General features: G+C 53.9%; 2 protein-coding genes across 2 annotated transcripts in view; one reads left to right on the forward strand and one right to left on the reverse strand.

The window, feature by feature from the left end:
* Positions 1-5,390, reverse strand: part of LOC119098696 (NAD(+) hydrolase sarm1-like) — a 47,351-nt gene extending 41,961 nt beyond the window's left edge. Inside the window, 2 exon segments of the mRNA XM_037221694.1 lie at positions 4,436-5,103; positions 5,357-5,390. Coding sequence (XP_037077589.1) covers positions 4,436-5,103; positions 5,357-5,381 — 693 coding nt within the window. The 5' untranslated portion in view covers positions 5,382-5,390.
* A 14,726-nt stretch (positions 5,391-20,116) lies between these two features.
* On the forward strand, positions 20,117-21,512 carry LOC119099312 (protein FAM92A-like). The gene has a single exon (XM_037222444.1). The coding sequence runs from the start codon at positions 20,233-20,235 to the stop codon at positions 21,268-21,270; it is 1,038 nt and encodes a 345-aa protein (XP_037078339.1). The 5' UTR covers positions 20,117-20,232; the 3' UTR covers positions 21,271-21,512.
* The last annotated feature ends 4,410 nt before the right edge of the window (positions 21,513-25,922 follow it).

Below are 25,922 nucleotides of genomic sequence, written 5' to 3' on the forward strand. Positions count from 1 at the left end.
CAAGAAGCGGCATCATCAATGCTAATCGCAGCACCAGCGTGAGAGCACCACTGAAGTACAGCTGTCGCCACCTGCTGAGGGACCTCTTCCGACGCAGTTGGGCTACTCACACCGACCTGGTGGCTCCCTCTGCAGCCGACCGGGGCGCGAGGGCTGCCGAGGAGCCTGGCGCAGCTCAGCACCCTCAGCGCCACGCCGCAGCCGCGCAGCACCATCGCCTGACCACTGCCATGCCATCCGTCCAGCACCGCGCCGAAGCAGGTCCAGCTCCACTCAAGCAGCACCCAGCGCCAGCGGCCGGCGCCAGCGGCCGAGCCGCGCCACACCTGGCAGCCGACCCAGCAGCGCTCAACCAGCACGGCGCCGGCGCGACCAGCGCGGCTCCAGCGGCGCAGCAGCGCGCCAGCCCAGCGCCAGGCCAGCAGCGAGGCGCCGCCGCTGGCGCGGAGGCGCACCAGCAGCGCGCCGCCGCGGCACCACCAGCGCGCCAGCGTCACCACCGCGCGCCGCTCCATGGCGGCGGCCGGCGCCTGCCGGACCGCGGCGGCGCGCGACGCTGTTGTCGCCGACAGCGGCCTCGATGCGGCGTGGACCGCTGCGTCGGCGAGTCGCTGGGGACGGCGAGTCGCTGACGCCGCCGATCGGCCGCCGGCTCCTCAATAGCCGCGCTTGTGAAACAGCTCGCGGCCCCAGCGCCGACCGGTCGGGTTTCGGGACGACGTGGGGGGGGGGGGGGGGGGGGGCCTCTGCTGTGGTGTGCATCCGGCGGCGGCTTTGGTTGCGCTGCATACTGGGTCAGCAGGTCACTGACACGCGCAGCATCCTTGGAATGGCGTCGTCAAGAAGCCTTATGTTTTGTTTGCGGGGTGCGTCGGCGGCATTGGCGGAGACTCAGTATGGCCATATAGGGGAGCTGCAGGTCTATATCCTGCATATGTATGAGCATTTATTCTTCGTCTGCGTTGGCTTTGTCTCCCATCCGTTGTTTTTCAGAAAAGTCCCAGTTGGCGTGTAGTAGTTAGCACCCGAGCATCGCACCATAGCGAGTGGAAGTCGCAATAGCTTGCATGCAAGTGATTACGTGTACTCATTGCCCCCCCCCCCCCCCCCCCGGGGCGTCGAATTCATCCAGCAAGGCGGAGAAGCATTCGCCGCGAACGGGCGCGCAACGGCCTTGCATAACACACCAGAAATCCTCAGGGACGATTTGCTAACAAGCTGTCCAGCAGAGGCAACATTCCGGGGCCTCTGGCCAGCACAGCTGCATCCGATGGGATCGAGAGTAGATCTACGCCCTCCATCTCGGGGCTCAGTACGTCGGCCGGCAGTTCATATTGAGGCGATAATGCACTGTGAGTCGTATTGCCAGCGACGAAGTACCTCGGCTGGGAGAGCGTTCGCCTCACAACCGTGTGCGGAAGATCCTGGGTTCCGAGCCTGGCTCCTGTTCAGGAGTTTTGTCATTCCCCGCCCAAATCGGCATGGATGATGTCGAGGCTACACGGCCGTGGATGTGCCATGCACCATACATCCCCCGCATCACATTCATTTAGCATTGACATAAATGTTATTGGTCCACGTTTGATCGGTTTTTTGGTGCACACACTATGTCATGGAAAGGTTCTCTTCCGTGTTCCACATTCTCCATGTTCCAAATGGAGGGTTCTTTCAGAATTCGCCGGGTAGATTAACCACTCTCTTTATACAGTTGAGGACCGCTTCCGCTCCCCCGGGTAGGTACCGAAGGCGAAATACCCACGATGAATGGCACGGCCGTGGCCAACATCCGTAAGGACATCGGTATGCAAAGCAAATAAACAGCCGTAAACAAAGCCGCGATTCCCTGAATCACCACCTGAGATGCGGTGTGAGATGGGACCTCAAGTCGGGCGGACCGCTCCCAGGGTCTAAATTATCGCCCTCAGGTCATTCATAGGCCGTCAGACACAGCGGGCTCGCCCCGACGCTTCAGGTTTACGGAAATGAGGAACCCCACGTGACATCGCAGCGGCCTGGCCCCGGAGTAGACAATGCAGACAAAATCGAACACTCACTGAACGTCGGTTGTCAACAGGTGATGTCTAGGTGATAACTGCAAAGAGCTGCAGGTTACAGCGGACCAAGTAAGCATTCATTGTATAGAAGTTTGACATGCAGGCGTCAGCCCTCGAATTTGGTTTCCAGGATTTACGATACCACGGATCTTGGGTGATTATGCACGAAATATTTAAGCTGCGCGGATCATCGGTCAATAATTGCGTCATTTGCAGCCGTTCATATCTTATGTTACACATTTTTAGACATTTTTCAATTTCCTCTATCCTGGTTCTGCACTGGTTACGATGCTCCAACCCCGTTCTCTCAAATGGCTGCACTATGTAAAATGTAGCGTCCTCAAGAAAGTTGCATTCCTTTGGCCCCAAATTGAGCTAAGGATGTTTTTTTTCAAGAGCACGACGCACATCGCCACGCAAGCAAGCCTACGGCATCCGGCTGTTAGGTTTTAATTGGTTTTTATAGACTTAAACATGGTTTGGAACCACACCGAGCGTAACGTTACGGCTGTGTAAAACCTCCTCCTCCTTCCCTAGTTACACCTCCGTTACGCACCATCAAAACCACATCGCCCTCCATGCGTGACGTTTTTTGAAGGCAGCCTTTTTTGGGAAACTCTTAAGCATGCTTCGGTGGTAGACAAGTCCGTACTGTTCGCTATTTTAAAAGATTTGAGATCCTTACCACGGCTGACTAGATACCATTGCCAGACATCAATAATAACGCATTATCATAACCATATGCCTCACTTAAGATTGGATCGCAATGACACCATTTGGGGCTGTTGTTTACCAATTTTCAAGCCTTTTTAAATGCGTGTTGCACTTCCCTGCTTTACAGCCTTACACAGAAATTATGTGTATTTATGCAGTTGGACATGAAATTGCAAAATTCCAATACGAACGCGACCGCAAGCCGAGTGAGCCCGACTCAGACTGATCACTCTTTCATCTTGAGTGCCCGGCCCGGCCCGGCCCGACCTTCACGCTTTCTAAAAGCTAATATCTTTGCAACCACCTGATCGCAGGTTCGTGCAGTAACCCGCAGGCCGAAGAACAATTCTTTAAAATTTATGTCTCATGCATTGTTACGCAACCACACGCGATCTGTTCGATAGGATGGTGTCTTCTGCAGCCCCGCCATATCATGGCAATATTAGCTCTCCTTCAATTAACATGGAAGCCTAAAACATTCCAGTCGCTTAAAGCTTGGAGATTGCGGGCCGGAACCGGATCCAGTTTCCACGACCCGGCATCGTAGAGAAACAAGACTGTCGGGTCCGAGCCGAGAACGCAGGCAGCAGTGTCCGCAAAAGCGTGAGTCGATGGAAGCAGATAGTCACGCGCGCTCACCCGCAAACCACGGAAACACGGCTTGGGGGCGGTCTCTGGGCTTTATGTCGGATTTCAGCAGGCACGGCGAATGAAGACATGCAACCTAGCTGCACGATGTAGGCGAATGTGCCGGCCACAACTCACTAGCAGGTTTCAAAACGGTCCGGCCCACGGGTACGCCAGCCATCGACTGGAAAACGGTCCGAGTCCCTTTTTTCGAAAGCGAGTTCAAATGCCACACGCCGGGGCCTCCGGAAAGACACTGGGACATGCAGACTGTATAGAAACGAAAGCTTTGTGGATGCTTGTTCATTGGGACTAATTTATATTAAAAAACTAACCACTACTTTATAAAAATTGTTCAAAAGGTAAATAAGTGCAAATGTATTGATTTTGGCTAACAACACTGCCAGGCGGGCCGGGTCCATGCCAAATTTTCAAGCAATGCCATTCATGAATAAACGCGTAAATCCTGCGTCAGTGAATCCCATCCCGTTGAACTCTCACGAAAGACGGCATCCCTATCTAGCATCGATCAGACTCACTGGTATGGTTTGTGACAGATGTCTGAAGTGAGACTCTAGCGCGGCTGGCCTGTGTTTTTGGTACCATCCGATGCTTAACTGGTATCTGGAAGCGACTGTCCCTCGCTCATCTCACGTTATACAAGGCGCTAGCTGTAAGGGTGCTTCTTCAAGCAGGACTTGAATGTTCTCAGAGAAGCAATGTCATTTCGCAGCGATCTCAGACTGTTTGGGCAAAGAAGTCAATAAAATATCTTACGTGTAAATTTTCAGTTTAGTGGAAAATTTGCGCGCAATACGTTACGGCACGCGCGCCACATATTTCGTCATTAGGCGGTACACTCCGCGTTTCACTATCACGCAAAATTGCTTAATTTCATGTCTTCAGCATGTGTATAAATTTGTTGCGGGAGAAGAGCACCAATAGGCTTCCACACTGGCAAACTTTTTACCTAGGAACCGCCACGTAACGACGATCTATCATCACAGTCACATCGGCTGGTTTCGCCGCAGCCGACTCACCTGTCCCTTCAGACTGCCCATGCCCCGCATCTTGTCCATGATCATGGCTCGGATGATGTTGGGGTCGACGTTGTCCCGGTTGCCCTGGACGGTGACGCGGTCCACGTCGGTCGTCGTCTGACGGATCTGCACCTCGAGCTCGCCCACCTGGCGCACCTGTTCCGTCACGCGGCCGTCGACGGCGCCGGCCTCGCCGTCGGCCGGGCTCGATATGGTCGTCACGGTGACGGAGCTCGGGCCCACCGAGGCCAGCGGCAGCGGCGTCCACTCCGCCAGCGGGCTCAACGCCCCGAGCTCCGTCGGCGCCGGCGACGGCTCCGGGTCGGCCGTCAGCGACGAGCCGTCGCTGATCGAGTCACGCGCGCCATCAGCCGGCGGCGGCGACGAGTCGTCGGTGGATGCCGACACCGACGACGAGCGAGCCACCGGCAGCGGCGTCGGCGACAGCGCCGGCTTGCTCTTGGAGCGTCGGAAGATCTGCAGGCCCTTCAGCCGCTTCTTGTTATCGTCGCGCTTCTTCTCCTTGGTCGGCATCATCGGTTCGTTGCGGGTGCGTTTGACTGCGGCGGCGGCGGAGCGCTCCGCAGCTGACGTTGGTGAGGCGCGGTCCAGCGGCACTGACACCGATCCCGCTCTGGTCCGTGACAGATTCGACAGTGAGTCGTTACCTGAAACATAACAACGGTACAATGATGTTGGCAGTCGGCCGTTTGCTTCAAGACAAGACGTCGGAGAGGCGTCACAAAGGGCGACAGCGGTGACCGGTCCACAGTCACGCGGTGAGGTCTCCGACCCTGACCGCCCACCCCGCCGGCGTCACCGGGAGCCCCCACCACTGCGCAGCGCGACCGCCGCGGCCCGGCCCACCCACCCGGACCGGCGGCGCGCCGGCGCCGTGGCCCATGGGCCGCGTGCACACACCTCTGCGACTGCAGCGCGCTCCCATCTGGGCGCCGGGGTCCGCGGCGCTGCACTGCTGCCGGCGATGCCGCGGCGAGTGGCTGTCCACGCCGGTGAGTCAGCCGCTGGCCGGCGCCCAGCGCTCAGCAGCCGCAATAGCGGCGAGGACCGACAGGTCGCCATGGCCCGCCGCCCCTGGTGCAAACACGCCGCGGCCGCCTCGGCGCGCCCGCGGGAGGGCCGCCGGCACTGCCCGCGTACGGCGGCAGTCCTGTCACTCACCCCAAAATGATTGCGTATCGATAGAAGTGGTTCGGATTGGCTAATCGCTTATCTCCGCGCGCCACTTGATGTCCAATGTTGAAATCTGAAGTTACTTGAGGGTTGACCTCCCGGGGCATGCAGTGCAACAATCATCTGGCCGCGAAGACCGGCTGCGAGGCGCGGGCTGAGGCGCGGGTTTTTCGGCGCCGGCGCGCGAAAACTGCCGCCAAGCGACCCACTCCCGATGATTTTACGCGGATCATAAAGCACTCGCGAGGCACGGACTGCCCTGAGCGTGGCGCGAGAAGGCGGATACGCTCCGTTGCCGGTGGGTGCGGACGTGGAGAGACGATGCCGCCGGGCGTGCTGGCCCGGGTCCCGCCGCCGGACGGCCAGACAGCCCATCGTTCGTCGTGACCACCGCCGGCGCTGGAACTCGGTTGGGTGCAGGTTTAACGGGGCCCGGCGACTGGCAGCGGCCAATTAAATTGGCCATGAATGCGAGGGACGCCGCTGATGTGCATGGCGTTGCAGCGTGGGGACGCGAGTGAAAGGGAGCTGGGTCGAGACTCGATGGCGAACGGCGAGACGCTGCTGGGCGAAACAGCTGGCAAGACGCAGAAGACCGATTCAGTTCGCTGTATACGGACCCGTGTATTGCAAACAAGTCGCCGCGTTCTGAGTCATGCATCATGTCCGCGAACTCATGAGATAAACAGATGGGGGTGGTTTATTTCAGGCCTTCTACGAGGGCCGAGGCGGACACAGTAAGCATGCATCAGCCGTTGTCACCGGTGACTACGCTCTCCGCAGGCCCTCTGTGGGAGCCTGCCAACGCACTGCAGCATAACGACATCGTGACGTCACATGCTGGTGACGCCGCGAGGCTCAAGTTTTTTGCGCGCTGGTTCCTCGCCGACGCAAACATCGAGAGCAAGCCAAGGCGTCACTTCCTTGATTCACCCGAAGACGAACTCGAAACAGGTGCGACGCGGGTTAATGATTTGCGCCGCGTAAATTTCAGTCAGAGTCCTGCATTGCATGCTTGGTTAACGCTACCAAATGGCGTCAATGCCAGTGCTGAAAGTCGGTTGGCGTGGGGTCGGGAGCCCCGTCGTAATTGCCGGCCCTCAGCGTCGACGTCGTCGGGCAGCCTCTCAGTCTGGGCGGCTCGCCGATCTGGCCGGCACGTCAGCGATGATGTGCTGGCCGCCCGTCACGTTCACAGACAGCTCCGTCGGCGAGCGCTCGGCGCCGGCGCGGTGCACCAACACCGCGGTCGACCCAGCCGCTTCGCGCCTCGGTCGCCGCTTCGCGCTTCGGTCGCCAGCCTCGCGCTTCGGTCGTTGAGACCGCTCCACGACGCCGGCGGGGAAGCGACGCGGCCGGGTGACAGTGTGCCAGGATCTTTGAGGCTGCCATCGTGAGCGAAATTGAGTTCAGGTGTTTCACCGGAGTGAGCGCCTGTCGGAGTTGGGCTGAATAACCGCGTGGTCGGAGCCAACACCAACATCTTCCACGCAACGGCAGCCTTATGTCTTCCAAGGGAACCTGACTGCCTTGGCACGGAAGGGCCCGCGCCGCGAGGGTCACGGAAAAACGCCCATGGGCTAATATATCCGTCACAGGCTCTGAGGCTGGATGCTGTAGGTCTGCAGCTGCCTCTCCCGCTTGATGGTGCTCCGATTCCGCCGTGACTAACGTCACCTGCACGGCCGTCATGGAAATACTATGACTCGGCGGTGCAGCGGAATGATGGATGTTGAAATATATTTAAAAGTATGTCGAGTCAGCCACGCGCATTAGGGAGGCCAAACTTGGCGTAAGGCAACTTTTCATCGATTTCGACATTTAGTTGCACCATGGCTTCAAATAATTCAACATTAATCGCCTCAGCTGTCCCATATCCCGTTAACCAACCAGTCAAAAACCAAAAAGCAGAGTCGTAGCGACAGAGCAGATAACGGCAAACGGGCCCGCGAGGGATGCCGGGTCAGGTCTTCCCTGTTCTCCACACGGGGGACAGACTATGCTGCTGCACTGAGACGATTTCTGACAAAGGATGCTGGCATACTTGGATATCGACGCCATTACAAGCAATTCGCGATGTTTGAATCACTGCTGTCAACTGACAAAACAAACATTGTCGTCACGGACGATGATGCACATATTTTCAAACTTAATGTGTTTATCACGGGACGAAATTCTGATCGCCACCGCGTTCCCATTCCTTCGAGCGTTTGCAGCAAGTGAGGGGGTAAATAACTATTCGTTGTTACAAAATGTACTTAGAGATAGCGCCAGTTTTTTTCGACAGACCGCTAGATGCATGTACCGCATCGCCGCGTCGCTCCTAATGATTTGGGTTTGTTCTGTTGTTGAGGATCTGTGCCGGTATCCCGACGTCGAATCCTGTTAGGTCTCCCGGAATCCTGCACAAGCCATTCTTGTCTCGAAACTGCGGCAATTGGCGTTGCTTCTTCGCACTGGAATGCTGTTGAAATACCGAGACGAACTAACAGGAATTATTTCAAGTCACTTTACGACACATTAAGCTTCTAGGTCATTTACCACGGCCGTTTGCCGCACCGGACGCGCCGCAGGACAGACAGACAGACCACCAGGCCGGCCGTTAGCCCCAGCTCACGACTCGACTTGTGGCTGTCCACTGGCCAACAAGCCTGCCAATCACGCCACGCCAAACCCAATAACACAAATCAGGTACCAGATGCGCCAGTTTAAACACAGCCTTCTTGAAATTTCAATTAGAAAACAGTGAAACGTCTATTAGTATAGCGGCTATCGCCCGGAGGTCAAATGTGCCGGCCACTGCAGAAGCAGCAGCAGCCTTTGCGGCAGCGCTGCGGAGGGGGAGTTTACACTAGATCGCAGCAGCCTGGCAGATAAATGTCACGCCGGATGTAGCCATCTGTACTGAACGCCTCGCCACGTGGGATTACTCAGCGGTCTGTCATGCTCATCGAACGGCGCTCGTAAACGCCAAACATGAGGCGGATTTAAGCTGCGGATGTTTTTCCAGCGACGCAATCGCTTTCCTGCTCAGCTGCCACTTGCTAATCGCGGCGCAACGTCTTTGTTCCCGATCTGGCACCCCCGGTAAATTATTCAGAGTTGCATCACGTCTGTTAGGCGGCGCTCACGGACTAATGACAGCCGCGGCTCGGTCCCCATCCCAGCCGCTGCTGGAAGTGCTGTGAGAAGGCCTGAGAATTCCGGGAGTTTCACGGCCAACTCTCCCAGGCAAGCAGACATCACGTCTCGGGCAAGTCTCGGCACAACCTCGTTGTTATTTGTTGAGTCTAGTGTGGAGTCCCATTTGCTAGAAATGTCGCGCCAGTTGCAGAGAAAAATAGAGGTAAACAGCCGCATACAACAGCGAACTTTCTTATTGGTTTCAAGGCGGCTTGGCTTTCGGAGCTTGAAAATCCACGAAGTATTCAAATAATTGTTTACGGGCATGTAAGTCCACATTCACGACGACGCTAAACACATGGATGATCTTGTTTGCCAACAAAATTCAAATCCCAGACTCCAACGATTCACTTCCTCCATTGTCACGGCCCAATACCAACACGAGCTGGACATTGGTCTCCAAACGAAAAAAAGAAAGAGCCTCGCAGAAAAAAAGTGGATTGGTCTCGACGTGAACCCATGATTATGTTGCCTGCTCAATGATCTACCTTACTATGCCAGGAAAAAAGGTCAAAGTTTCCTGAAAATCGAACTATTTCAGCGTTACATGCACGCGGATATCCCATAAACTACTGAAAATTTGAGTGCGATTGCACAACATGAAACGGATTTGGTCATTACGTGGAGCCTTTAAAACAAAAACTTAGCATCAGCCGAATCTGTGTTAATGCCCGAAATTCTAAAGGCAGACGCGGCGTGGGACCCGTCAGGACAACCTATACTCCTCTCCCAAAGCAGCGCATAGGTCAGCCCCATTTGAAGTGTTCTCAAAGCTTGATTATGATCTCAACGAACACAGCAGGTGATGACATGCAACCAAGTGCACGGTGTAGGCAAATATCCCCGGCTTCAACTCATTAAGCAATCTCGAAACTGGCCGACCGAAAGGCACATAATAAATCAATCGGATTGCGGCTGATGTGAGTTTCTTTATCCAGTTCGGACGGAAGACAGCCATTCATACAAGATGAATAAAGGCGCAGCAACACCACGCTCAGTATGCTCCGTTTGCACGCAGAGCCACTTGGTATCATTCCAGGCTGGTTACTGGCTCCTTCCCGGCTCTGCAACCGGAAACTCATAATCTGTCCCAAGCACAGGTCTTGGAAACCAAGCAGAGGTTTGGCACCCGTCAGGAACAACAAAACCGCAGGACGGGAGAAAGCGCAAGGGATCCGACTAGGACGCTTCCAAGGAAGTATCAGGCTTCTTTGTCCGAAACCGGCTGATCCTAGTGCAACCGGCAGATCTTTTTGATCACACCGGCTGTTCCTAGTGCAACGTGATCAAACACCGCGCGGTCCAATATGTTTCGAATTCACCTTGTCACTCTTTGGCGGTTCGTGGAACCGGAGTACCTAGAGACACGGAATATTTATGCCGCAGGAAGGAGACCTGGTGTGTGCCGGGTTACGAAAGAATTTGTGCGATAGAGGTGTTCATGCTCTAGAGTAGATCATACCATGGGGCACTTCCGATTCATTGGCATTCGTTAGATTTATTGGATTCTGATCATCTTACCAGTTTGGCGTCTGCCTTTTACCTTATGCTTATTTCTTTTTTAACTCAAGTAATTCTGCCGACGTTTTAACCGCAACACAGGCCCATAAGAGAGGCGATCGCGCACAGTCACACTACAGGATGCCGGTCTGGTTATAACATGAGTAAGTTGTTAGTGTCGACATCATGACACCTTGGAGTTCTGTCGTCGTAAAGCATAGTCACCCTTTGCACAGTCAGTGTTTCCCTTATTTTAGGCTCCGTAGCATTTGCTTTAGTTGCTACAGTTTAATGTTCAAATAGGATTTCTTGCTTCTGTCAGTGCTACCGTAAAAGAGCTATGATCGTCAGACAGATGCATTATTATCAAAATGCAGTTTTGAACCGTCATGAAAACCCAAGATAATTTTTAACCGGGAAGGCAGTTAACATCCCAGCCTTCGGTAACTTGGGGTTTATCCTGCAAAGCAACGCCAGCCTTGCGTGGCAGGTATTTGTGTTTGCGTGCCATAGCAGGACATCGGGGCAGGCTGTCCCACATTCTTAACCTTGCATCTGTATAAATAGGTAGTTATGAATCTGACATTTCTTACCATGCAGAATATTAGGCACTCATGTTACTTCTCAAAAACGTATTTCTTGACTGGTGCCATTTGGCCAACAGCATGCGGAACATTTTCTCTCTTCTCTGTTCGGTCAAAGAAGTTGGTATAGGCGCAAAGCTGACAGTACGTTACACAAACGATACCGGTAAGTATGTACGAATGTAACTTGGGCACAGAACTCATGAAACCTGATTCAACTGATGAAGTATGTGCGAATGTGATCTTAAGTCATTAGGACCAATTATCAAGATAACAAATAACGGCAGAAGCAAACATAAATTTGTAACAGCCTACAACTTCTTGTTGGAAAAAATATCAGGCATGACTTATACATGCATTTATACACCTCTCTGCTCTCTCTCTCTCTCTCTCTCTCTCTCTCTCTTCTCTCTCTCCTCTCTCTCTCTCTCTCTCTCTCTCTCTCTCTCTCTCTCTCTCTCTCTCTCTCTCCTCTCTCTCTCCTCTCCTCCCCTCTCTCTCTCTCTCTCCCCTCCTCTCTCCCTCTCTCTCTCTCTCTCTCTCTCTCTCTCTCTCTCTCTCTCTCTCCTCTCTCTCTTTCTCCTCTCCTCCTCTCTCTCTCTCTCCTCTCCTCTCTCTCTCCTCTCCTCCTCTCTCTCTCTCTCTCTCTCTCTCCCTCCCCTTCCTCTCTCCCTCTCTCTCCTCCCTCTCTCTCTCATCTACCAGACTTGATTGTCACGGACACTCCATTCAAGTCGCCATACCCCAAAAGCGTTGATAGCGTGGACTAAATGTGCGTCTACATAGCTCAGAACAAACGAGACGGCATGAGCGTCGAATATTCAAAAACTTTCGTGAACACTCAGATGAAATTACAACACAAATCAACGTCACGAAAGCTCACAGAATAGCTCTAAAGGAATTATTGTGCAAAGAGACGCCTGCTTCTGCTCAGCGCATTTGAGCATTTTTCTGTTCCCTAGAGAGAATGCAAGCAATTATCCTCTGACATCAAAGTCGAGACTGTCGTAAACAAGGCTTGCGATATCTTTGATCTCTGCACCACCAGGTGCGGTACGGTTCCTGCAAAGTACAACAGGCGAGCACGTCTTACACGAGGCTTAAGGGATGGGATTCGTCAAAAATGAACGTAAGACGTGGGTGGCTTTTTCAATCACTTCCATGGAGAGCAGTCCCTGAATTGGTCCCAGCTCTCTGATAACAGTTTCCATTCGCCGCAAAAAAAACGGCTTCAAGGCGTTAAAGAGGCAAAAGACGTGCGCGTACCGAGAATCTATAATCGACTCTTTCCCGCCCCGCCACGTGCTGAGTGAAGACTAACTCAAGCCATCCTTGCAGAGCACGGTTGGTGTAAGCGCGCTGCTATATGTGCAGCTGACGGATCTCCATCACATCAAGGGCTGCGGAGGATGGACTCAGAGATTGAAAGGCCACTGGCCTTGCACTGCATCATTGCAAGCAATTATCCCCTGATCATCATCCATCATCATTATTGCATCATTCAATTTGTGATGGTTTTCGTTTCATCTCGATAAGCTTAAGTTTTGGATCTTGATTTGTGTGCTAGGCGTTTACGGTACAGCCCGTCATAACTAATGGGACTACACGTCGAGCTAGTGCTACAGCTAACACGAATACCAAGCTTAACTTCCGTCGAAATCTCATAAGATGCCCCTTATCCTGTTTAGACATTTTTATTTTCTAAGGATTTGATCCGAACCTTTTGAATGGATGGATTTCTGGGATTAGAGCTTACGCTGAGCAGTACTTGTTGTGTGAGCCCTGGTCCTACCATCCAACCGCGCAGTGCCAGGCACCGGCAGAATTTATTGGCGAAAGTTTAACGTGCCGCAATGCTCGGCACGGTCCGTCTTGCCCTCTGACGTCAACCGACCTTCAGGACGACCGCTGCCACCGGCCGCAGGCCATACCGGTCAAGGTCAAATAGCGAGCGCCTGAAGCGACTCAAACCCACCCCGCCATGGGTTGGATCGGAAGACAGGCGCTCTAACCAACAGAGCCAATGGGACGCACGCAGATATCTTTCTGCACATCCTCCATCCCACATGTTTTGTGCTCACATTTCCAAACCGAGCAACGCTACTTCAAAGGCAGAACAGACACACTGCATGGGCCTACTCATCAAATAGACACGTAATCAGCTAAATAATAGACACGTAATCAGCTAAGTAATAAACACGTAATCAGCTAAATGAGGGATGTAAGTTTCAGGAGAGTGCGCAACATTGTGATGAGATGTCAGCAGCTTTGTTTTCTATTGGTTTTGTGGCTAGCATCCTCAGCCTATGACTACGAAGCAGGAATGTCGTTTCCTATTCAGTTAGGGACTTCAATCTCCTCTCCCAAACTTAGGCTCCAGACCCCCACCAACTTTGAGGAGAATGTGGGTCAAATCCGAGGACAAACACGTTTGTTAGCTGTTTTGGTTCAGGTTGGGCCATTTTTCTATGTTCAGCTCCCAAACTCCTTTTACGGAAGTACGCCACTGATGCGAAGATCATAACTGCGGAGAGATCCCGTTTTGGGTATGTTAGAACTATGATTACCCCTACTCAATCGCTCAACGGGATTTATCATTTACTGTCGACAGTGTGCTAATGCTTTCATTAAAAAGGCTCTGGTGCACCGAGCTTTTCACCCAGAACTGCGGTGTAATTTCGGAATACAGCGTCGCTTGTCTGACAAGTCGATCAGAATCCCGCCAAATGCGGCTGGCAGATCAATGCAGAGGAACCGCGATCGGTGCAGCCGACACAAACTCGACCAGAAATCATCATCGATCATCAAGATCTCATGATCACAAGGATGGTGAGAACCAGTCTGCCGGCACACGCGGGAAGATGGCTGATGAGATCGGACTGTCGCGAACTGTTGCGATCGTCGCCAGTGCAACATGAGACGCCTTGACGGCGAGACGACGGGCGATGTGTAACTCCACAGGGTGTTAAATAGATCCCTATGGATATCTTGATGACGGCCGATGTGTAACTCCACAGGGTGTTAAATAGATCCCTATGGATATCTTGATGACGGCCGATGTGTAACTCCACAGAGTGTTAAATAGACCCCTATGGACATCATGCTCTCGACCTAGTCCTAAACTACCACTCCTGTCACTCCAACGTAGTTGGGGCGGGGGGGGGGGGGGAGGAGGAGGAATGAAGTAACACGATTTCTTTAGTGGATTGTTTTAGCTTTTCGGGATAGATTTAACGATTTACCGCGTCTCATCCATGACTCACCATTTTAGGGCCACGCGCTTCCAAAATACGGCACCGCAAGACGAGCGCAGTCGCACTTTTTCCATTCATATCGCACAAGCAGCAGAAACAAGGCTTGCCACCGCGCATGCCACGCGTTCACTGTTTACTGCAGAACACCGTGGTCGTCAGCTGGGGGTGGCAGACGGCGTGATGCCGTGTCACGTCATGTACGAGTGCATGTACATGCACGAGTCAAGTCTTGTTCATGTGTGCCAGTTGACGAGGTTATCTCAACGGCAGACATCGTCCCCAGGCGTGCGAGTTACATCTAAGCTTCGTGCGAGAAGGATTTGACACAGGCCCTCGCCGTTTGAGCCTCGAGATTGAGTTGCTGATCTTCGTCTGACCGAACATGTTCTTCGGGCTTTAAATGCATCGCACGTTCGAAAAGCACAGCTGTCTTTCTGCAAGTACCGGCGAATGCAGGGCTTTCGGGAATATATAGAGCGAACAGAAAGCAAATGAAAACGCTGCAACCATTAGTGGCAAGATTGTCAATCACCTTGCGTCGGACGAAGGCAGCCTATTCATAACGACCATCTTGCATTATTCTTGGTAGATTTTGACGCACTTACAGAGGCAGTCTTTTTAGGAAAGTCTGGTTTTTCTGAGCCTCATATGGTCTTAAAAGAAGCGGTTCACAAATACAACAAATCCATTGAAAAATTGTTCAAGCTTTTTGGCCAGGTCGCGTTCAGCTCCTTATTTTTGTCACCAATAGGCGATGAACTATCACGAACTGACAAAGGTCCACGACAAAATGTATTCACTTGTGCAAACGTGTTTTTTCTGCTTGAATGTAAGGTTTGGGCATGGGGTTGAGATTAAAACAAGACACAGCACACCTGACAAACACAATCAACGTCAAAATAGCTCAACCATCATCGCGGAGCTGTCCCGGTGCTCTTGGGCTTAACCAAAACCGCCACAGCTCGGCGAAGCTCGCGGAAAGCGGACGGAGAGCGTTCTACACAGCCTCGAAGCAAACGCGGCGGACGCAGGGCACGTGCGGATACCGAGCTCGTCGCCTGACGAAATACCATCGACCCGATCCGAATCGCTCACAACAATAAGACGGTGAGCGTCGGATCGCGCACAGGCGCGACTGTGAGCATCCGATCGCGAACAGGCGCGGGCCACTTGCATGACTCGCTCCCTAACGTGGCCAAGTGCTCGTAATGCCGGGACGTCCGCGAGCCGGCCGTCGCGTCTCGGCGGACGGCCGCCGGTGCTCGCAGCGATGCACCCGAGACTGTGTGCAGGCACTGAGCTCATCCCAACTCGTGAAGGGTGTCAGACATGCACAGCAGAGCCGTATGCAGCCGGGGTGGCCTTTAAAGGCGACCAGATCCCTCACCGTGCCGGCTCGACACCAGCTTAAGCAGGCTGCAATGGCTCTGCCGCTTGATTTTCACCGAGTGGGTGGGTGTCCGGCTGCCTCTCCGCGCGCCGTTACTGGATACATATCAATCTTCATAGCTGGGGACGGAGTTATTCAACCAAGAGGCAGTGCGTCATGCATCGGCTGCGTCTCATGAATACCTTAGCTTGCTGACCTAATATGGCAAAAACGCAGGCGCACTTCAACGGCCACGCGTATGTGAACGATATAAAACACTGTGTAAAGCTGGCAAACCCTTGGTTTGTGAATTTACCGGCCAGATCGCAACCGGCGAGAGCATCAACCCGGCAAACGATGGGCTCTCATAACATTGGGCGGCACACTGTGCCCCTCCGTGGTCCCGACAGGAAAAGCCTGCACCGCATCAACGCCAACCGGCCAATCCATGTTCTGACGAACAATCTTTGCGCTTGCACGGAACGTCTACATGCCATTCCTAGCATGTCTCCCTCGAGTGAGTTACAAAACGCTTCCCGGTTGCGATCTGGCCGTGACCTAAAATTGTCACGTGTTGCATCCACGATAGCATCCACCATTTTGTGCTTCGTGTAACAGGGAATGAGCGCTGCCACCTTGGCAAAATTCCACCTCGCAGTCGGCGAAATGCCGTTTGGCTGCTGAGTGACGTTTGCGATCAGCGTGACTCGCATATGAAAAATCGTTTGTCCGTTGCGGCCCGTCCATCGGTAGCGAGGTACGTCACTCATATCCATGTGGGCGGACACCTCACGGCTGAGCCGCACAAATGACTCTGCATGACTCTGTGTCTCCCTCTGTTTCCTACAGACCACTCGAGATCTGCTAATAAGGGGCTTTCTTGACCGATTTCGAAGGAGATAGACATTGGGCGGTCGTCACCCAGATTACAGTAAACCACTGGGAAAACTCTCAATATCCATTGGAGCGAGCCTCGCGCACACACCTCGCTCAGCTTCCTACATCTCTACCCGGCCATGCGTGTCGTGGGGCCGGGGTTCCCACAGCGCAACGCCGGCATCGCCGCTGCAGCGCTCTCCTATCAATCAGTCCCCGCCTATCCGCCCGCGCCACGACCGCCGCCCACGCGCGCATTCCGGCGCGGCGCGGCGGCGGCGCGCTGTTTACCTGCGCGTGGCGGCGGCAGCGGTGGCGCGGCGCGGCACGGAGCACGTCGGCACGGCGAGCACGGCGCGCGGAGCACGGAGCAGCACGTCAGAGCGGCGCGACGCGCGGCGGGCCGCTGGCGGCGCGCCGGCCGCCGCGCCGCCAGCCATGCGCCGCTCCCCTCCCCGAGCTGCAACCGGTTCCGCGGCCCCGCGCCGTGCATGACACGCCGAGATACGTGCCGGAGGGGGGGAGGGGGGAGGGAGGATCGCCCTCGGCCTCATCTGAGCTTAGCGGCGCTGACGGGCGTCAGGAAGCGGCGGACAGGTGGGAGCCGCGATGGCGCTGGCCGGGACGACGCGCTCCGGGCGGTCAGGCTCAGCGCCCCGCACCCGACGCCCGCTGCCGGATCCGGCAAACACGGAGTCGGAGGCCGAAGAATTTCGCACCCAGATTGGCAACGTTTTTCCGCGAGGAACGCACGACTCGCCCGCATCCTGGTGCTGGGTAGTTCCGGGCGGCGGCGCTGGTCCGGCGCGTAAGGACCGGAACTTGTGCCGCGGTGTTGGTCGGCGGTCGAGCTGGACTCGCGGAGGCCGCCCACCGGACAGGTAACGTATGAGCAGGCAGCGGACACCGGAGAGAAGAGAGAGAGAGAGAGAGAGGAGAGAGAGAGAGAGAGAGAGAGAGAGAGAGAGAGAGAGAGAGAGAGAGAGAGAGAGAGAGAGAGAGAGAGAGAGAGAGAGAGAGAGAGGAGAGAGAGGAGAGAGAGAGAGAGAGAGAGAGAGAGACGAGAGGAGAGAGAGGAGAGAGGAGAGACGAGAGAGACGAGAGAGAGATGAGAGAGAGAGAGAGAGAGAGAGGAGAGAGAGAGGAGGAGAGAGAGAGAGAGAGAGAGAGAGAGAGGGGCGGAAACTTTCAACTGATGGCTATCGCCATATAGAGCCGAACTTACAGAGCCCTGGCCGGGGAAGCCGCGTGTCAGCAATCGGGCCCATACCGGCCTTGTGGTCACGTTCTCGTCTGCGCTGTTGCAGGAACCTTAGCGATAAGGTAACGCCACCCAAGACAATGCCCTTTTGTTTTAAAGCACGACATTTAGTTGCGTGTATTATTGCCCCTCTATTCTATTGCGTACAGGATGATGTCTGCCAGTGACTATGACGGCAGTGCGACCATAGCGTAGCCGGCATAGCCGCCAATGGGTAGGTCCTGTTGGCATGAATGACTTGGTTTCTTATCGCCTAGCAGAACGGTAAACAAACAGACAAGCTCGTCAAACAGCGCCCGACAGTGCGCCGCCCCAAGAGGCCAGAGGCACGTCTCAATGCCGAAACAAAGCCCCGTCAACAGCACAAACACAGTGAGCGCTGACAAGTCACGCGCGGTGTTGTCAAGAGCGGCATGAACGCCCGGCGAGGTATGATTGCTCCTGTACTGCCTCTCCCAAAGCATTGTATTGCTAGCTCCAATGATAAATATTAATAACTCAGAATAGTGTTTTGCCAGCCCCTGCAAGACTTCGTGGCTACCCATGGCGTTTTGCGAAGAAGACGCAATGATCGATAATTGTACCCATATAGCACACAAAGGACATAGGTCATGTTTACATTACAGCAGCTTCCAATTAAAACCGCCATTTGAGAATGCCTCATTTGACTCGTCGCTCAAGAGATTCGGGTTCGAGCCTTGACACAACATTTGTTGCCGTCGCTGTTGCTACCCGCTGGCGTTGCCAACAACCACAGCTGATTCGAGCCTAGAAAAACAGCCTGACCAGCCAGCCCGTGCCCCTGTATTAGTTCGGGTTGAATCGGCGCAGACAACCGGAGGCGCGCGTGCATTGGGCGTTCACGGAGCGCCGTGAACGGCTCTGCACGGCCTCGGCGCCGGCTCAGCGTTCAGAAAAGCTGCGCGGAGAGCGTTCATCAGGCTCCTCGGTGTGCATGCCGAGGCTCGCATGCGTTGGTGCGAGGGTGGAGGTGCCCTGGACTCGGCGTGCCCCCCCTCCTCATTCACGGTTCTTGGGTGCTTGGTGTGCCGATGAGCACTGGTTCCAAGGGCGTTCACGAAGCCTCGTGTTTTTTCCTTCAGAGAGGTCCGACGCTGGGGAACGGTCGCGCAATGCCCGCCCACGCCGTCTGCAAACCACCCTCACCCCGTGTCTTCGTGGACGGCTGTGGGATAGGTCTTAGGCAAGTCGTCTCCATTGTGGCCGCAAAGCAGAGTACTTATCAGCTACAATCGACCATAAGATTTATGGCGGTTTTATGGCGGATTTATGGCGGTTTTCCACGGACATGTGCATCGGTCAAAAGAAAGGGGCAATGAGTCTCTGCTTGAAGGGTGGTGGACGTCAAGGAACGGTGCAACATGAATTATATGAAAGGTATCTTAACCCTCAAGAACATATCAAAGACTGGACTTCATTGAAATTCTAGTGTCTCAGTGTACGATAGCGATGGTCCCAGTACGTTTGATAACAGATACTGCAAATGCGTCATAAAACAACTGCATGAATGCAAGCAAAAGTTGACTGACCACAGAATCGGTGGACAGAAAAGACGATGATCGGATCAAGCTCCCACAAGACCAAAGTGAAAACTGCCTCAGCACGCATACACGCCCGAACAGAAAAGAACGCAGGGAAATATTCACGCTAGTTTCAAAAGACTAGCACGCAGTCGGAAGGTCAGAAACGAGGAGGCAGGAGGAGGCCAGCAAAAGGCCAGAAGACGACATGTTGCCCTTGCCTTGGCACCTCCAACGCGTTTCGTGCGACCCTGCCGTACTCGTGAAGGAGATTAGGCCTGCCGAAAACAAACTTCTCGGCACACTATGTGTTTCTAAAAAGAGACGTTTAAGCCGTGATGGCAGCTATTTAACGTCAACTAACGCAGGAAAACGACCAAATCTCCATCCTTGGAAAGGGAAAAGCGGACTGGACCGTCACGTCATGCAGTTACCGCCGCGCTGCGATGATAACACGCCACTGATGTGTGCTTACCGGCGTCCCATAAGGCCGCGATTAAAGCCAAAATTGCATTACAAATTGTCACAAATTACGTTGCGCATGGAGGAGACCGGGTCATTTGGTGGGGAGTGTCCAAAGTGTAACTCATGTTTTTAGATATGCTTAGTTCTTGAGCTGAAAGCAACTGACCTTCAATATAGCCGGAGGCACTGGTCAAACGATGATGTACTCGCCATCGGCGAGGCTTTGTTAAACAAGTGACATCGCTTGATATCGTCATTAAACTGGCATTTCCTAGCGTCTTGGGCGGCAATTATTTCCATTACAATAATTCATGATGGCAAATAGATGAAAGTGTGGTTGTGCTTAATATTTCCAGTATATCCTAAGTGTAAGTGCAACATCAGGTCAAAAGCTCTCGTGAATACAAAAATAAAATAAGCAGGCGATGACTGAAGACAGGCGTATACAATTCGCGATAGCAAATAGTCTTTCTTGTCTTCTAAAGGGTTCTTGAAAACTTAGACCTCTATAAGCGCTTTTCGGGACCAATGAATGCAATGCAATCATTGATGTCATTATAACAATTCATCATGCAGGCGCAAGGCTTTAACCCCGCGGCAAATATCCACTCTGTCAGTGAAACACAGGCTAACTTCATCAATAGCAGGATTCAGAAAGTTGAGCGCCACTTTGGCCTTCTGTGCAGAGGAGTAGCAGTCATTGCACGAAAAAATGCAAAGTGCAGAGATTCAATGGACGATTTGGCAAGAGTTATTGTGGGATATGCGGACACAGAAACGCTCAATAGAACAATGAGAACCCAAGTTACCCATCTGGCGGACACGCTGTGCGGGATTGCCGATATTCAACAGATATTAGTTGAAAAGTTGGAACTGAGGATAGTGGGAGGGCTCTCCACATACAAGGACGCCTGCAAGCATGCCAAAGGTGACCTGGCTTCAACATTTAAGGCCCAGACAAGGGAAATGCGAACAAGCAACAAACTGGAGGCCATGCGTGCGCGGGCCCCTGGAGACTACAGACAGATTGCCATGGCCGAAACGGAGCTGCAGAGGGCCGCCATTGACGTGGCTCGGACTCACGCTGCCCTGGAGGAGAGCATGGAGTACTTCGAGATGAAAAAGCTTCGCGATCTCCGACGGTTCCTTCTGGAGTTCTGTCACGCCAAAATCCAGTACCACGCGCGTAACATCGAGATGTACTCGCGCGCTTACTCGCTGATCCAAGAGATCGACATTGAAGGCGACCTGGAGGACTTCCGCAAGGCCATGAAGTTCCCGGCCAGCACACTGCCGCGCCACCCCACCGAAGTGATACAGAGCGCAGCCGCCATGTCCTCCACCGGCTCCAGCAGACCCGACCTGGCGGCGCTCAGCTCCAGCCGCCTCGCCGGCTTCGACCGCCCCACCCCACGCTTCGCCGCCGGCAACGAGAACTCGCCGTACAACAGGGGTGAGCGGCGGCGCTCGCAGTCGATGGACCGCGAGCACGGCGCCCGGCTGCGCGTGCAGTCCCGACCCCGCATCACAGACGACGACGTGTTCCAGCACTCGTACGCCAACCTGGCGTACTCGGCGGCCAGGGCCTCGCGCAGCCGCTCCTCCTAGCTCGCGCGGCAGCATCGGCCGGAGGAGGTGTGGCGCCGGCGGGCACGCCGGACCGCGAGGAACGGACTACGTGTGCACATTTGTACAGAAGTGTGTGTACAAACCCGTCGCGCTCAGTTTCAGTATCCATGTTTGCAGAATGGGTGTCATGAGAAGCGTCAGTTGATGCTCAGTTTCAGCTGGCGAAGTGCATGCTTTAACTTGGTTGTTTGCATAGTGGAGTGCTGTTGTGGTCCGGCAAGGTAATTAGGTGTCCGAATATAATACCCGCGGCCATTTACTGGTGGTTCTTTGAGACGCCGGGAGGAAAACTGCATGCACAACGACTACTTAGTGAAAAAGTTGAGCCCATTTCGGTGACCAATATATTCATCCCCCTATAGCTCATACACTACGGCAAGTTGGGACAAGTGCATGGAATAGCCCAAGCTCGAAATTCGAGGATATGTGGAATAAACAACCCCAAATACGTATTGATTAAACAGGCATGTAATGCCGAATGTCGCGGCGAAGGCGAGCATACGCTCCGTCCGCCCTGTTCGCACGTCCCAAAGTATTACACACCCGCACAGATATGTACACTGGCGCCGCATTGTCCGACACATTTGTCCGCAGCCCTAATCTGCTCGAAGGCACGCCAGATGACAGATACGGCACGCTCAAAGATTCCCAAGAGTCCTGAGAAGAATGTCCCGCCGCAGCAGTCCCGTTACTCCGGGGGCCGTCATCTGCATGCTTGCAGTCGTCACCCTCTGCTTCTGGCCCGCGTGCAACAGCTGCAGTACGACTGCGCGCGCTGCTAGACGCGTTACATGCGCGATGAGAGGTCTCAGAAGCGACTGCGCGTTTGCAAGCGTTCTCTGATCTACTTCTATGCACGACCACCGGAAGGTCTCACAGGTAGGTGTGGGAGGTCGGCAGCCAGGTTTGGTCAGTCCTTTCCAATCGGCGTCGATAGAGCCAGTGTTAAGTTTCAGAAAGTTAGAGCTAAGCATCTCTGTCACTCTCATTCAGGGCTACCCGCCACTGCATCAGTGGCTCATTAGCGGCCACGAAACCGAGACAGCATCTTTATTGCCAAGAGGATAATGCTGCAATTACGGTAACCAGCGAGAGCCCTCCAGCAAGAACCACTCCGCGACTGCAACAGGTTTGCATGAGTCACGCAGCGTCGTGGGGAACTGACGCGGCCATGGAGCGGCAGGGCAGGGCTGGGTCGCATGTTCGCGGGCAGCCAATTAGTGCAGCGGCACATGGCGGATTTGGGCAGATTTGCAGTTATTTACAGATGGCCCGCCGCGCTATATCAGCATAGGAGGTGCATCTGGTTCAGAAGCCTACGCAAAGCCTTGAAAACTTAGCCTACGGAGTTTTGCACGGCGTAAACAGATGGCAATACGTAGTTGGTACCGGATCTCTCGTGATCACCCTGCTCGCTACGTAAACCTCCAGCATGGGGTCTCGATTAATCTGAATATTTTTAAGTACAGGTTGACCGCAGCCTACGTCATATATTTAAAGTTAAGGGGACCAAGCATATAAAACAACAATTTTTGGGCGTTGCACACAAAGAAAATTCCGGCACCCCTCCTTGATTCCTTTTGGGCTTCTTGTTCTGCCACTCGGCTGCACTTTACCTTACAACACTTCTACGAAGTTGTGGCTTTAGCGCGGGCCCCACGGGGTGCAGCTAGCGGAGGTGCAGTCAGGGTTCTCTTAAGGGATGAGAATGGGCGCGGTGAGTACGCACCAAATCGACTTTTTCGTTCAGCCGGGAGCCCTAGGTGGCGAAATACAAAGCACCCAGACCTTAGGGGGCGGGGGAGGAAGGGGGGGGGGGGGCTGGCACTCGCGGGTTGGCACTCTTCTTTGGCTGCACCACTGTTGCTGACAGCGCAGTGGCTTCACTGTAGGTCTGGGGAAACCAGGGGTACAGAATTCGATTACCGCGCTTCCCGCCGGTGTGAGAGGCGGACGACGCTTTGCAGCCTCAGCAGCTGAGTACACCGTGAGGCGCCAAAGAAGCGGAGATACGAAGCCGCGTGGTGGTGCCCTCTCCAGCGGACGAACGACAGGCGACGGGGATGAGCTGCCGCGTGGTGGTGCCCTCTCCAGCGGACGAACAACAGGCGACGGTGATGAGCTGCTGCGTGGTGGTGCCCTCTCCAGCGGACGAACAACAGGCGACGGTGATGAGCTGCTGCGTGGTGGTGCCCTCTCCAGCGGACGAACAACAGGCTACGGTGATAAGGTGCTGCGTGGTGGAGCCCGCTCCAGCGGCTGTACTGCGGACGACGGCGATACTGTGCCGTTTGGTGGAACTCGCTTCGGCGGCCGCGCAGCAGGCGACGGGGATATGGCGCCGCTGGTCGTCCTGAAGCTGAAAAACTTACCACTGGAAATAGTAAACTCGAAACTTTTCTGCTGCGTACAACTCACTGCACTACAGTCATACATGCTGTTTCTGTCACGAAAGAGTGCGGCCCACGCGAGCGGACGCCCTCCAACATTGGTGGACAAAGTCGCGCTGGACCGGCGACTACGCTGGACTTGGCCGGGTGGCGGCGGCGTCCTTCATCACCTCCCGATCGCATCAGCACGCCAGACTTCTGCAGTATGTGCCTGCAGCGGACGGATCTCGGCCAATGAAGCTGTTTGGTGCGCGGCGTCGCGCCTGGCGGATTAGCGATCCGGCCGATAGCAAGACAACACGTCGCTGCGGCGACGTTTCACCCGGGCGTCAGCACCGGCCCGATACCGATCAGGAGTCGCGGCGCGCCGCCTGCGTCCGGTTCTCAGCGGCTTCCGTTCCGGGGCCGCGCTCCATCACGGCGGAGGGCGAGAGCCCCGGCGTGCCTTTTTTGCCAGATCTCAAGCCGTGACGCAAGGATGATCTGGCACTCTCGGCGAGAATTATCTGCAACCTAGCGCCCAAAGCTCCCACGGGCGACATTCCCGTTCCCGTCGTGGAGTTATGTTTTCGGCGCAATCTGGGCGGATGGCTTGCGATGGCGCAGCGGCGTGACACGCCCGCAAAACAGGCAGCAGTTGATATTTGTACCGTGTTGTGGAGCGCTCCGCCTATGGGTCGATTCTGAAGCTGTCTGGCTTCTCATCACCTTCACTCACACTGAGACAGTGGCCGCTCTCAGCAAGGCCTGCCACATGAAGTATTTCGGCATTTGAAGACTTTCCCGGAAATCTTATGCATGATAACTGAAGGCCAAAGTACTTTGATTTGGCATTCCCTAGAGTAAAATATTCTCCAAGTTGGTGTAGGAGATTCGCGTGCTGATGAATGAGTGCTATGTTGAGGACGCAGAACGCTCATTATCATTAAAAAAAAGCAGCGGCAAAACAAATCAAACCACACGGAGTGTTTTCTTACAAACTAGCCGACATTATGTAGCCAAATAGACGCCGTCCTCGTTATTCTTAATATCGGTGTCCTGGCAACTGTAGTCCTTAGCCAAGATCTTCATGCTCCAGTCATGGTGTAACAGTATATAGATAGACTATGTTCATGAATTATTCCACATTGAAGTGATTCCATTGTGTGTTCAAGCCCGTTACAGAGGCAAACAATGAAAATGACAGTTTTTTTGTTGTCATTTTCTGGTTCACTAAGCCAATAGCCTCTGTCAAGTGGTGAAGTAGTATCTCATTAGGGTTCTATAAAGCTTCTGCTATTGCATGGCTTCTCTCTTATCTCTGGTTAAAAACGCGTCATGTTCGTGGTCACATCTCACGCTGAATGCCGGCCTCTCGCTGCACTGCTGCTTGGCCCACCGATAGTTTTCTGGGATTAATTTGTTTTTTGATATAACGCTGCACGGATGATATCCTGAACACGGCGAGCCCAGATCCTCACGCGTAGTCGGAACACCGTTGAAGCCCAGCTGGGCAAGCTACAGTAAAAACCGTCTGTCCCTGACGCTGTCTGCTCGTTAAAATCGCCCGGGACTTTTGCGACTGGTCATACGTTTCTGTCAGGTGTTGTCATTAAAGCTTAATGGCGACGTCTGCAACGAATGTGGCAAAACTGGCCACCGCATCGCGCTGGGCCAGGTCGACTTCAGAAACGCCGTTGATTGGAAAGGCCGGTAAAAGGAACTACAGTTTCTGTTGTTTTCGTTTAATTTGTTAAAACCAATTACTGTAAGATCCATAAGATACTTGTATTGTAGCGAAAATAAGACCCAAACAACTAATGGTGGCTGACGGAGATGATTCCTACCATATGCGTGCGTTTCAGACAAGTAGGTATGCTGGAGGAATGCAAAACCGGAGGTACTAAGAGGAAAATTTAAATGAACAGCACTGCTTTGTGCGTTCTCTACGTTTTAACTGGGTTATGTTATGTTATCACGCACGGCTCACCTGTGAGGTGGGGTCACACTGAGGTCACATATGGTGGGGTCCCAGGTTTCGTCACTTCTACGCAGCTATTATACGCTGGTGGAGACACAATCTATAAGTCGGCACGCCCACCCAACTTTGCTCCATCCTTGTAGCGACGCCAGAAACTCATCTATTGACGGATGATGCTATCTTTTAAAAAATCGATCACAAACGCGGTACGCTTTGGCTCAAAGTGAAATATTGCCCTACGAAAAATCATTATGTTATACTTAGTCTGATGTCAACAACAT

Source organism: Pollicipes pollicipes, unplaced genomic scaffold (assembly GCF_011947565.3).
Source record: "Pollicipes pollicipes isolate AB1234 unplaced genomic scaffold, Ppol_2.1 Scaffold_4740;HRSCAF=5597_pilon_pilon_pilon, whole genome shotgun sequence".
Lineage (NCBI taxonomy): Eukaryota > Metazoa > Arthropoda > Thecostraca > Pollicipedomorpha > Pollicipedidae > Pollicipes > Pollicipes pollicipes.

Bases quoted from the DNA above. Each gene is read 5' to 3' on its own strand.
- LOC119099312 (XM_037222444.1), top strand. From the start codon at position 20,233: ATGCAGGCGCAAGGCTTTAACCCCGCGGCAAATATCCACTCTGTCAGT.